The 14,089-nt window shown below is 37.5% G+C and overlaps 1 protein-coding gene across 8 annotated transcripts in view; it reads right to left on the bottom strand.

Annotated features, from left to right (window-relative positions):
- The window catches only part of LOC142222356 (diacylglycerol kinase theta), a 120,900-nt gene that overhangs the window by 57,086 nt on the left and 49,725 nt on the right, over nucleotides 1–14,089 (bottom strand). For 5 of the 8 annotated variants that reach the window (XM_075292467.1, XM_075292462.1, XM_075292464.1 and 2 more), the window contains exons 2-7: nucleotides 12,254–12,333; nucleotides 12,084–12,186; nucleotides 11,904–12,010; nucleotides 7,628–7,712; nucleotides 7,360–7,563; nucleotides 983–2,914 (exon numbers count right to left, since the gene is read on the bottom strand). In XM_075292467.1, coding sequence (XP_075148582.1) covers nucleotides 983–2,914; nucleotides 7,360–7,563; nucleotides 7,628–7,712; nucleotides 11,904–12,010; nucleotides 12,084–12,186; nucleotides 12,254–12,333 — 2,511 coding nt within the window. The remainder of the gene's footprint in view (nucleotides 1–982; nucleotides 2,915–7,359; nucleotides 7,564–7,627; nucleotides 7,713–11,903; nucleotides 12,011–12,083; nucleotides 12,187–12,253; nucleotides 12,334–14,089) is intronic. The other 3 variants (XM_075292463.1, XM_075292468.1, XM_075292469.1) reach the window with 3 other exon arrangements.

Below are 14,089 nucleotides of genomic sequence, written 5' to 3'. Positions count from 1 at the left end.
TTTAGACTTTCCTTACTTGTTTTTTACTAACATAGTGTACCATCCCAGGGCGTTGGCCGACTTAAATTTTAAGTCTATTGATTATAAATTTTGTTCAGATGGAGTCAGATTTAACTGTATGTATTTGGGACAAAAACCTTTATATATGTGTTGGATGCAAATTTTGACGGATTTGATATAGTATCGAAAATGCGGATTTACAAAGTGGTGCATGGTCGGCCCCGCCCGACTTTAGACTTTCCTTACTTTTTTTCATATAAATATATTTGGACATTTTATTGGAAATATCGTTGTGTGATTTTGCTTTTTATAATTTTTCTGAGTTTCCCAAATTAGGATATATTCATGTTTGTTATGCCAGAGTATGCCTGTATTCGAAACAATTTATTGGCAACAAAATATATACGATAAAAATAAGTTTAAAGTTTAATTAAACTCTTTTGCATATGGACGTTAGTATTTACAAATATTCAAAAAAAAAAAAAAAAAACAAATGTTAGTCACATGCATGTTATTTTAGTCATTTTGATATTAGGGGTCATGCTTTAACTTCAGATTGTTAGGGGTCTGACTGATGATCTGACATGGATATTCAATTCGCAATGGATGTTAGTGAGAGATAGTAGATATGAAGATAAAAGAAATATGATTTGTGTTTTTTTTTAGTTGAAATGAATGTCCAGTGTAGACTTTGAAATGGTGCCCAGAAAATCAAAAAAAAAAAACGAAATTATTGACAATGAATGATTGTTAGCTTATTAATTTTGTGGAAATAAAAAAAAGGAAAAATTATAAACAAAAACTAAACTTCGAAAATAACATAAACATAACCGATACAAAACAAGAAACAAGAAATTAGGTTAATTACATAGGAAAAATATTATTTTCATTTTTGTTTTGTTTTTTTTTTTTTTTTGTATTTTATTTTACGAACTCAAAAAAGAAATGTATGAATAAAAAAAAATTATTTGAAAAAAATCACCTCTTCTTTTATGATAGCGGGGCTTACGCCAACCCATTGAAAAACGGCGCATACGTTTCAAAATTTTTCCAAAAACATGCTCGTTGTCACTTAGACCAGAACGACTGCGGCTGCTGGCACCATCGCTAATATCACCACCACCTCCATCGTCGCTGTGAAAACCTCCACCACCTCCTCCTCCCGAAGTGTCATACATGCCATGATAAGGTCTCAGACGACTACCCATATATTGTGAATATTCTTTGAGAACCTCTTCATCATCATCTTCATCCACATCGGCAATGAGATCATCACTACGATGATGCCTTTCATAGGTGTCATAATTATCATCGTAGGGCTGATAGTTTCCATCCTCGTCCTGTATGGTAATCTCTATATTCTGATACATGGTATCAAGACTATAATTACTATGGGCATTTTTTCCCTCGACCTTGGCTGCTGCGCTGGAACGTTTCGAGCGTCTTCGTTGAAAGAATCGGGCATATTTTTTATATCTAGCCGTAGGACTTTGTGTGTGCAATTTGACACCGGGTTCCTGGAAGGACTTACTACGACCCACCGGAGACAAGGGATGGGGGCCAGTGGAGCTGGAAACCTTGGGAGGGATGGGTGAAGCCGAGGAACAATCACTTGTATTCGGTGAACTCATGTGTGGTTGGTGTTGATGGTGGTGGCCCTTGCTGGAAGAGCCCACCGGTATGGTTTTGGCTGCAGTCTTTTGTTTCGTACTCTCGAACGCACTTAAGGCAGTGTTGGCTGTTCGTTTGGGCTTACTGGATGAACCTCCACCACCACCAGCACCCCCAATAGCTCCATCACCTCTACAGCCTCCTTGCTCGGTGGTGGACGACAACTGGAGATTGTGCGCATTCCTATGCCTATTTAAACTAATACGTTTCTCTATGGATGTGTTACTATTACTACTGTTACAACTTAAATTACTTAGGAGATTCATGCTCGAATCGATATCAATATCATCGGTATTGGTCAGTTCACCACCAGTATCGGAGGTTTCATAGAAACCCTCATGGTGGGTCGATTCACCCTCGATATCACCATGGTATTCAATATCACTACCGGTGCCAGTGCCAGGCGTTAATTGTAGGCCTCCTCGGCCACTGCTGCCATCGCTCATAAGCTCCCCTTTGCCAGTCTTGCTGCCACCGCTGGTCCCACTGTCGGCGGTGCTTCCTATCACTTTCTTTTTACCTTGCAATTCGACGTCGCAGTGGTCATAATCATCGCTCAGATCACCACCACTAATGTCACACACTCCACCATCGACCTCATCATCATCGGTATTCGAGGACAGATGCTTGCGGCCACTACCCACACTACCACTTCCTGGGTAAGGGATCTTACGTACTAGATTTGTATAAAATAAATGCAAGGACGATGATGTGGATGGTGACTTTTCCAGAGGTTTTTGGCACTTTGTCTTGCGTTGCGTGGTTTTAAGGCAATCCCTTTTGGGATTTCTGGGGCCTTCAATGGACAAGGTCAGATTGTGACCAATATCCTTTTTTTGATTTGTTTGCTCCTTTTCTCCATCTTCATTTAAGTCTAGCTCTTTGCCAGCACTATCAATAACTAAACCAGTACCATCGTCGGGCACCACTACCACTTGTTGTGTTGTAGAAGTCTCATCATCAGCTGTCCACATTGATATGGGCGATGGGGAATACGATGAGGGTGAAGAGGAAAGAAAGAAATTTTGTTTTGATTGTTCTAAACGTTGTCTTTGCAATAATAAAAGCTCTCTTAAACTTAAAGCTTGACCCTTATTGTCACCCAGGCTGCTGCCCAGAGCTGGAGCCATCACTGCGCTTTCATTTGCTGTGCTCACATTATTCACTGATGTGGCATCAGCATTAGCTGTTACTGCTTTTGCATCTGCTTCAGCGCATTCTATATCATTTGGATCATATACTTCTAGGCGTACACATACATTTACATTACATATGTTTACGGTTAAAAAATAAATTGAAAGCAAAATAATGGGAAATTAAAGTTAGGAACAAAACTAAAAAGAATTTAACTAAATGAATAAATATTTAAAAAAAAAAAAGACGTCATCACCTTTTTTGTGTGAAAATTGAAAATGGTTTGGAATTTGAAATTGATATTGGAAATATATGAATGTTAATTAGTTACTTTTATAAATTTCCCCCACATTTTATTATTTTTAGCTATCCCCTACAATAATAAATAATTGCTAATAATCATACGCTTCAATGAACTCTCAATAATCATACGCTACCTTGTACTCTCAATAATCATACGCTCCCATGAATCATACGCTACCTTGTACTCTCAATAATCATACGCTCCCATGAATCATACGCTGAGCTCATATTTTTATCAGGCTTTCCTGATTATGGGAATAATAAAAAAAAATGTCTTTGTTTTTCTTTCAGATTTATTCCATTCGATTTATGTAAATATAACCCAGGAACATCTTTATTTGTTTCCTATTTTTTTATATTTCCAATAAATCATCAAATGTATCCATTTGTAAATCTTATATAATTAGAGAATGGCTGAAACAAAGAACATTTTTATACCCACCATCATAGGAAGGGGGGTGGGGGTATATTAACTTTGTCATTCCGTTTGTAACACATCGAAATATTGGTCTCAGATCCCATAAAGTCTATATATTCCGGGTTGTGGTGAAATTCTGAGTCGTCGATCTAGCGATATCCGTTCGTCCCTTCTGTCTGTTGAAATCACGCTAACTTCCGAAAGTTGTTATTGATGTAGGTCGGATGGTATTGCAAATGGGCCACTTTCAGACATAGACCCCATATAAACGGACCCCCAAATTTAACCTGCGGAGCCTCTAGGAGGGGAAAATTTTCATCCAATCAGGTTGAAACTTGGTACGTGGTGTTAGTCTATGGCCTCTAACAATCGTGCCAAAATTTGTCCATATCGGTCCATAATTATATATAGACCCCATATAAACCGATCCCCAGATTTGGTTTTGGAGCCTTGTGGAGGAGCATATTTCATCCAATTTAGTTGAAATTTTGTATTTTGTGTTAGTGTCCACAACCATGCAAAAATTAGTCCATACCGGTCTATAATCATATATAGACCCCATATAAACCGATCCCCAGATCTGACTTCCAGAGCTTCTAGGAGGGCCAAATTTCATCCGATTCAGTTGAAATTTTGTATTTTGTGTTAGAATATGGACACTAACAACCATGCAAAAATTAGTCCATATCGGTCCATAATCATATATAGACCCCATATAAACCGATCCCCAGATTTGGTTTTGGAGCCTTGTGGAGGAGCAAATTTCATCTGATTCAGTTGAAATTTTGCATTTTGTGTTAGTATATGGACACTAACAACCATGCAAAAATTAGTTCATACCGATCCATAATCATATATAGACCCCATATAAACCGATCTCCAGATTTGACCTTCGGAGCCTATTTGAGGAGAAAAATTCATTCGATTCGGTTGAAATTTGGTACAATGTACTCGTTTATGGCCGCTAACAACCATGCCAAACTTGATCCATATCGGTCTATAGTTAAATATATAGCCCCCAGATAAACCGATCCCCAATCACACAAAAATTGGTCCATATCGGTTCATAATTGTATATAGTCGCCATAAAAAGCGACCCCCATAATTCAATTTCTCCTCTCTAATTGCCGCCAAAAAGTTTATATAGTTCGTAATTATTTGTAGACTTCCCTATATATACCGGCAGCCACCGTGGTACAATAGTTGGCATGACCGCCTTGCATCCCTAGGGTCGTGGGTTAAAACCCAGATTCGACCGAACACCAAAAATTTTTTTCAACGGTGGATTATCAGCTCTCAGCAATGCTGGTGACATTTCTGAGTGTTTTAAAGTTTCTCTAAGAGTGTAATGTGGTACGGGGTTCGGACTCGACTATAAAATGGAGGTCCCTTAACAGAGAAGTTCACCACTGTGCTATCACAATGGACTGAATAGTCTAAGGTCTGCCACTATATCTAACCTAACAGCTTGGCTGATAAGTCCCCGGTCTGACACATAGATGGCGTCGCTAGTATTAAATGCATATTATTTTTGTATAGTACCAATCTTCAACCGCCCGAAAGAGGTGGTTACCGACGAAAACATCAAAAAATTCCACAAAATTATTTTGAATGACCGTAAAATGAAGTTGATTGAGATAGCAGAGGCCTTCAAGATATCAAAGGAACGTGTGGGTCATATCATTCATCAATATTTGGATATGCGGAAGCTCTGTGCAAAATGGGTGCCGCGCGAGCTCACATTTGACCAAAAACAACAACGTGTAGACGATTCTGAGCGGTGTTTGCAGCTGTTAAATCGTAATACACCCGAGTTTTTCCGTCGATATATGACAACGGATGAAACATGGCTCCATCACTACACTCCTGAGTCCAATCGACAGTCGGCTGAGTGGACAGCGACCGGTGAACCGTCTCCGAAGCGTGGAAAGACTCAAAAGTCCGTTGGCAAAGTAATGGCCTCTGTTTTTTGGGATGCGCATGGAATAATTTTTATCGATTATCTTGAGAAGGGAAAAACCATCAACAGTGACTATTATATGGCGTTATTGGAGCGTTTGAAGGTCGAAATCGCGGCAAAACGGTCCCATATGAAGAAGGAAAAATTGTTGTTCCACCAAGACAACGCACCGTGCCACAAGTCATTGAGAGCGATGGCAAAAATTCATGAATTGGGCTTCGAATTGCTTCCCCACCAACCGTATTCTCCAGATCTGGCCCCCATTGACTTTTTCTTGTTCTCAGATCTCAAAAGGATGCTCGCAGGGAAAAAATTTGGCTGTAATGAAGAGGTGATCGCCGAAACTGAGGCCTATTTTGAGGCAAAACTGAAGGAGTACTACCAAAATGGTATCAAAAAATTGGAAGGTCGTTAAAATCGTTGTATCGCTCTTGAAGGGAACTATGTTGAATAATAAAAACGAATTTTGACAAAAAAAATTGTTTTTCTTTGTTAGACCAGGGACTTATCAGCCAACCTGGTAACCTAAGCTCATATGTACAATCTTTTGGTTTCACTTTTTGCCGATGTGGGATTTCCAAACAAACTTCATTACTAGATGTCCTCATAGGGCTATTTTTAATTTACGACAAAAGTTTTTCTTTGAGCTTTATCCCAGGAAATTAAAAAAAAATCCCGATTTCCCAGGAATGAAAAAGTCAAAGAAAAAACCCACTTATGAGTGAAGATTAAAGAAACACAAAAAATATATTTCCATTATAATGATCAGATAGTCGACCAGAGTTCGGAAGAAGTCTTTAACTACTTTGGTGATATATGTTGTCTATTGTATATAGAAGTTTACGAAAAAACTAAATAAATATTTTTTTATCTTTCCAATATCAATTTCTATTAAAAATTTCTCAATATTAACACACATTTCCAATTTGATATAATAATAAAATAAATTTCCATAAAAGCTGAAAAACCGAATAAAAAATCAAAATACAAACTTTGAAAATTTTTAATTAAAACAAAAACAAAAAATAAAATAAAATATTTTTTTATATGTTTTGTATGTTGTGCTTTCGATGATTATTTAATATTTCACAGATATTGAATTTGGAATTTAAAGTAGATTGAGTGAAAGTGTGTGTGAATAATAGGTGTAGATTATGGGATGTGTATGTACGGCGATACCAAAAAATGTTTGTGGATTTTTTTCTAAATGGAATTATTTGCAAAATATAAAAATATGTTGAAATATGCAATGGGACATACAGACAGACGATGATATGAAATAATGAGAAATGATATGAATTCTGATTATTTTCTTCACAATATTGATGGCCTTTTTTTGGGGGGGAAGAGTCAAGGGGATTGCAATGAATTACAAAAACAACATTGAATATGCTAAGACACACAGCACACACACACAGACATACACAATGATAAAAGACGACAGAGAATCGAATGCAGTAAAAGCAGCACATTCTTACAAAGAGTAATCTCTTAATCTCTCTTATTATTCTTACATAGAGAAATCTCTTTATTATTCTCAATTGTAAGGAGTAGGGTGATGATTTTTTTTTATTTCAAAAAATTTAATGCGTTTATTTTTTGTTTGCATTTAGGAATATGATATGGAATGGGTTGAATGAGAATGAACAAAATATGCCAATTTTTTATACCACATATTATTACAACATCATTTTGAGTTTACATCGATCAAAGAGAGAGCAAAAAAGCTGAGCTTTAACCCTATAGAAAATAGTCCTAGTTTGGTTAAACCAAAAAAACAAACACTCAAACTATTTTCATGATCTCTTCACGTACTCAGCATTTGTAAAGCTATGCTTTGTGAGCTTTTATATTTCGAGAATAGCATACTTACGGCATGAATAGTCGCGAGTTAAATTCGATTCGGAGTCGGTTTTTCGAACACCCATTATCTCTTTGATTGGCACCTCGGTACGTGGTATTGAAACACAATGCGGAGGTAAATAGATCGGTTGTAAACAACCGAATGTACATTCGGTTGGCAGGTACATGCGACATCCAGCGTGTGTGGATAGACCACACCATTCGCAGCGATAGCCTATGAGGGAAATATTTAGATTTTGAGATTTTTTCTTGAGTTTGCCATTGTATTGATTACTCACCTGTTAGACATTCGGATGACCAACAGGTCTTTTTGCAATAAACACATTTTGAGTTCGATGGTAGATTGCCTTCTCGCCAATGATGCTGCAAAGGAATAAGATTTCACATTAAATAAAAAACATAGTAGAATTTGGCCTAAATATTGGGATAATGTTTTTTATGCTCTGTAACGTGACAAAATTAATTTAGTTATTTTGCCGTACATTATCGATCCAAACTACATTATCAAACAGTCAACCGACCAACACACACTCATACCAAACCACCACTATTTATTACTATGAACAGCTTAGTGCTTGTCTTTTGCTGCATATGAATGATTTTTGGTGACAAAAATTATTTTAAATACTTGATGCAAGGAGCGGTAAGTCTCAGTCGCTTCATTGCAGTCATTACTTATATGGTGGACGTTTTGCCAACCAAAGGCAGACTAGGATAGGCGACTGACTGAGACTTCGGACAAACACTTGTATCTACTGTGTACAGTTAGGTGCAGATCGTGCTAAGAGTGGCTCATTGCACATCGTTCCGCTCAAAGTTCGGTGATATTTTCTTTGCGGAATTTATTCCCAGACGCGAAATAAATATTACACAGAGACCTTCGGGCCAACTGTTCCCCCACAGAGACCTTCGGGCCTACTGTTCCACCACAGAGACCTTCGGGCCTACTGTTCCACCACAGAGACCTTCGGGGCTACTGTTCCCCTACTGTTCCACCACAGAGACCTTCGGGCCTACTGTTCCCCTACAGAGACCTTCGGGCCTACTGTTCCACCACAGAGACCTTCGGGCCTACTGTTCCCCCACAAAGACCTTCGGGCCTACTGTTCCCCCACAGAGACCTTCGGGCCTACTGTTCCACCACAGGGACTTTCGGGCCTACTGTTCCACCACAGAGACCTTCGGGCCTACTGTTCCACCACAGAGACCTTCGGGCCTACTCTTCGCTCGTAGATTAAAGGGTGATACGGTCACAATTTGGTCAAGGGAAAACGCGTGTAAATCGGTGAAATCGTTTATTTAAAAAATCAAATTAAATTTCTTTTTCAAGTTCAATTAGTATAAAATTCAGGAAAAATATTCAGTTAGGCTTTCGCTTTTCAAATCCGAATTGCCGGGCCTCACGCTTGACACCTAATGGCAAGATGCCAAATCCGGCCAAAACAGTACGGAACAACCGTGTATCTTCAGGAAAGGCAGCAGACGTTTATTCAAACACTCTTTCACGTAAATTTCTTGGTTGACAGTCCCGGAAGCTATGAAAATGCTGCTTTTCAAGCCACAGGTACAGGTGGCTTACCAAACCAGATATTTCTTTGCGAACTTTGACAGTTTTATGTGCTTGAAAATATCTGCTACCTTTCCCCTTCCTTTTGCCGTATAAAACTACTGTCCCGGAAGCTGCTTGTAGTCGGCTTTGATGTAGGTTTCGTCGTCCATTACCACGCAATCAAACTTCGTCAGCATCGTCGTGTACAGCCTCCGGGATCGCGCTTTGGCCGTCGTATTTTGTTTATCATCGCGATTTGGAGTCACTACCTTCTTGTAAGTCGATAGTCCGGCTCGTTTTTTGGCTCGATGCACGGTTGTAGACGATACACCCAGCTTATTTGCGGCATCTCGGAGAGAGAGGTTAAGGTTTCGCTTGAAACTACCGGCAACTCTCTTTGTCGTCTCAGCGGCTTCCGGTTTTCGATTTCCCCCCGATCCAGACTTCCTGGCTGTCGACAAACGTTCCCCAAACACTGTAATTACATTTGTAACGGTTGATTTGGCAACTTTTAGCGATTTTGCCAGCTTTGCGCGCGAGTAGCTCGGATTTTCGCGATGCGCGAGCAAAATTTTGATACGCTGCTCTTCTTGCTTGGACGGCATTTTGACAACTGAAGAGTGAATTCCAAAATCAAAATAGGAGCAACATTCTACACACACACCTTCAAAATGAGGGGTGTTCAGGTTTTTTAAATGCAAAATTGAAAGAAATACGTCAAGTTTGTATTGACCAAATTTTGACCGTATCACCCTTTATCTAGTAGCCGTAGAAGTAGTTTGCATGACAGTCGTCAACATTACTAAACCGACCTTTACTGATTACCGTCCCGAAGCTGCTCCCGATTGTCACACCACTGCCACACCGTCTCTACAACAATCAACTGCAGCAACACTACACTCAAAAAAAAGTGAACTCTATATTTCACTAAAGCCAATTTAACTTTATTTTAGTTCATAGAATTATTATGTTTGGAGAAAGTTTTCTTTACTTTAATAATTTTTTGTGTACGTTAGTTAAATTAACTAAACCCGAGGAAAAAATATACTCAAATGAAGCATAAAGATTAACTAAATTCGTGTCTTCCACAAAATAGTTCAGAATTTCTTTAAATTTGTAAATTTTACCAAAAATGTGTCCATCATGAACTTCGTATGTCACTAAAGACATTCTTGCAATTTTGAACTCCAAGTTTTTCCTTCAAACTACTAAATTTTCTTTAACAAGTGAAAAAACTTAGTTATGTCTAATAAATTTTCTTGAATTTGTCGAAAAATATTTACTTATTTTTATGACATCTGCGTGATGCCAACGTTTGTAATACTGTTTAGTTAAAATTTTCTACAAATATTCAAAATTTTCTAAAATTAACCGAAAGTTTTCTTCCTGGTGGGTTCACTGTTTTTTCAGTGTAGCAACTGTCTGAAAGCCGAAAATCTCATCAGCAGTTCCCGATTAGTTACAAATCGACAAACAAGCAAGTTCCCGATCAACTACAAATCGACGAATGCCGAACTTCCCAATCGCCAACGAGCCGAACTACTCAGCAACGACCAAACGTCAACGTCCCAACGAATTCAATAGCCTCCGATTGTCAACGAATCATCAGCTACGCAGCATAGACGAACCACTACCGATTGTCTACGAACCGAATACCTCATCAATTACGAGTACCGAAGCTCTACGAGCCAACGTCCTCATATATCTCCGCTCATCAACAAGCCGAATAATCAACGACCACCGACCATCAAGAAAGCGACGCACTCATTCAAGAACCGAATCTCTCATCAAATCCCGATCATCAAGCAACCAAAGAATCGAAGGACTTACGTTTATCTACGAATCGATTTTTTTTTTTTTTTTTACAATTATACACCAGTCATCTCACGAATACACCAGTTACCATTTCTACGCCGGCTCCCATAAGACTCCAATCATATTAGAGAGATTGTCAAATATCACACAAGTAGATTGTAAAATAGTTTTCATCAATAAAACCGAATTGATTAATATTAAACTCGAAAGAGGTAAACAATTGTGTTATTATGTTATTCCGAAAGGTTTAGTGGGTCCTTACGGAGACAAAACACAAGTTCTCTAGAGGTATAACCGGCTGAAGGAAGGTCAAGAAAATGTCAATGACTATAATTGTCCCGGTCGCCCGAGCACGTCAGCAACCAATGAAAAACCAATTTTGAATAATTCGACAATGACTCTCAGAGAGGTTGCTGATGATATTGGCACACAGTTCGGCCGATCCAGATTACCTCAAAAAATCATAACTGTTGGGTACACCAAAAAACTCGCTTCATAAGTGTTTTGGGGAATTAAAAAATAAAAATAAAAACACCGATATAAGAGTACTATATCTGATGGGGATTACTTTGATAATAAGGTATAATAAGGTAGCTATTGATGGATAATTGATGCATTTTTGAAAAAAAAAAAAATAAATAGCAGACCTTGTTATACCCCTACGGGAAATGGATCAACCACAGGATCGGTACAGGACTAGTCCCTAGTGTGTATGGACCAGTCCCAGTTCTGGTCAAAACGTATGGAAGGGACCAGTCACTTTAACATGGGTTTGTCATTGACGGGGTAAATTTACACTCTAGGACACGTCTTGGACTCATTCCAAAGGACACGCCATGGTACAATTTAGCAGGAGCATTCCATAGACAGGTCCTCAGGAACCTGTCCCGGACAAACTCTTAGAAATCTGTTTCATTTTTGGACAACCGAATCGCATCCGAAATAAAAAACCTTTGAAATATGTCGAACAATAGGTTACATTGATCATTTTATGTCACTAAATGTGTAGATCCAATAAGATTTTAATATCAAGCGAGTACGGAAATCAATAAATTACAACTATTTAAAAATTGCAACTAACTGGAACACCGGTACCAGTTCTGTGATAGGTCCGTTAGTGGCAATTTGCACCAATTTCCCGTAGGGACCATACAATTTTATATGAGTTAATATTTCAGAGTAATACTTACTTGATGTTTAACATTTAATAACTCCTTGCCGGGTACATAGGTGGCATTTTCTGTACAATCTGGTACAGCGAAATCTTGGCACTCGAGATGCGCATAATATTCACAAACTATCAGAGAAGAAAAGAGTTAGACACAGGTTACACTAAACCAAACAATACCAAAAAGCATATAATTTCTTACCTATGCAATGTACAGATGGTGTTTCATCTAAACGTTTGCGACATACTGTACAAAATTTCTTTTTGTGTTGTGTAGGTTCCGACCAACAATGCGCCACCGGATTCTAAAATGAAATTTATTTGAATATACATTAAAGAGATAATGTATTTTGTTTGTCTTATTCCACTTACCTTAATAATACATGGTGCTATACCGGAACAAGGAGTTACAACATTTGTGACACATCGTTCGTGTATTATAAAATTACATACTGGAAATAGAAAAAAAAAAATAAATTGCAATTAATCCTATATGGTTTAGGGTAAATATTATTAAATTTGAGAAGTATTCCCACATTTATAATGGGCTATGCAATGAAAATTAAAAAATTAACTTTTCAACTTTTTTAAAATTTTGAAAATGCGATTATTCGAGTTTACAACCTTTGCGATTATTGAAAAGTCGACTGTTAGCATTTCGACTTTTAAAATGACGCCAATTGTAGTCAATTTTGAAGAAAACAAATTCTTTCTACTTTTTCACAAAAATTCGAAAATTAAATTTTCACTTTGGTATCCCTAGTATATAAATGAAACTATACGAGACGCCCACCATGGATTAGTATCATTAGATGGATGGAAAATTGTTTAAATTCATCATCGTGGCATTAAATAGATATACACAGAAAAAATGTTAACGAACATTGTTTAATGTATTTTTCCCCCGACGTCATATTACTTATTTAAATGAATTAATTGAATTGAATTAAAATAGATTGAATTGTATTCTCATATTTTTTTTTTTTAATTTCTTTATCTCTGATTAAGTTTCCAATATCCGTTAAGATGTAATAGATTAAAAGAAAATGTAATAGGCTAAAGAAAAAATATTATAAGTGGCAACTCTGTTTCTTTCTGTCCCAGAGAGAATAAAAACACAAGAGGGCGAAAATTTCTCTTCTACAAAAACAACAAATGTCAACCGTATAGATGTCGCACAATTAGGGATGCCAAATTTTGAAGAGGCAAAAATAAAATCATTTAATTCCATAATAATTCATTTAAACATAAAAAAGTTCATAATATATACATAAAATAAACCACTTTCAACTCAAGCTAATTTTCTTATAATACTTTGTAAGTCATTTGTTTGGTGTTTTTGTGAAAAAATGTTAATGAAAGAAGTTTGTTTACATTTGGAACAGTGTACAAAGTGAAGAAGCAACATCGGCGTGCTCTTCTTAGACACTATTTAATTAGAAAATAACGGCGTAGGAAAATCTCGTAGTGTGACATTTACGTATGTTCAGTTTACTTTTACCATTTATTGAATCGCGTTAGAGTATTATTTGTTGCGATGCATACAAAGAGCACAAAAAGAGTACTTAACTAAAAATAGAGCACTTTTGCGTGCTCTTTTGGTCTATCTTATTTTAAGAGCACATTTTGTAAAAAAGAGCGCATGTGCTATTCAAAAGAGCACGTTTGGCATTCCTACACACAATGCCTGCAGCTTTGGTATTACCGACGTTGCGGTCGAAGCGCTGTTTTGATAAATTGTTTATAAAGGCATCGGCAGTTATAATTTCAAATTGTTTGCCAAAAAATTGAATGGAATGAAAACATTTATAAAAAAGAATATTTGTAGGTTTTAAATCATATTTTCTTTACGTTTCTTAAAGTCGGCAGAGAACTGAACTGGGTGACGTCGACGCAAACTGTATGATATTTGAGAGAAGTGTCGACAAAAACTGCATGATATTAGAGAAGTTTTCCACATGACTGCCACCTATTGACGGAGTTTGGCTTCACAGTTTCGTTCTCTTGATATACCCTGCGCCACACTGTGGAACAGGGTATTACAAGTTAGTGCATATGTTTGCAACACCCAGAAGGAGACGAGATAGACACATGGTGTCTTTGGCAATAATGCTCAGGGTGGGTCCCTGAGTCAATCTAGCCATGTCCGTCTGTCCGTCAGTCCGTCTGTCTGTGAACACATTTTTGTGATCAAAGTCTAGATCGCAG

This window comes from Haematobia irritans, chromosome 1, assembly GCF_050003625.1.
Source record: "Haematobia irritans isolate KBUSLIRL chromosome 1, ASM5000362v1, whole genome shotgun sequence".
NCBI classification, from domain to species: domain Eukaryota; kingdom Metazoa; phylum Arthropoda; class Insecta; order Diptera; family Muscidae; genus Haematobia; species Haematobia irritans.
This window is presented reverse-complemented; position numbering and strand designations above follow the sequence as displayed.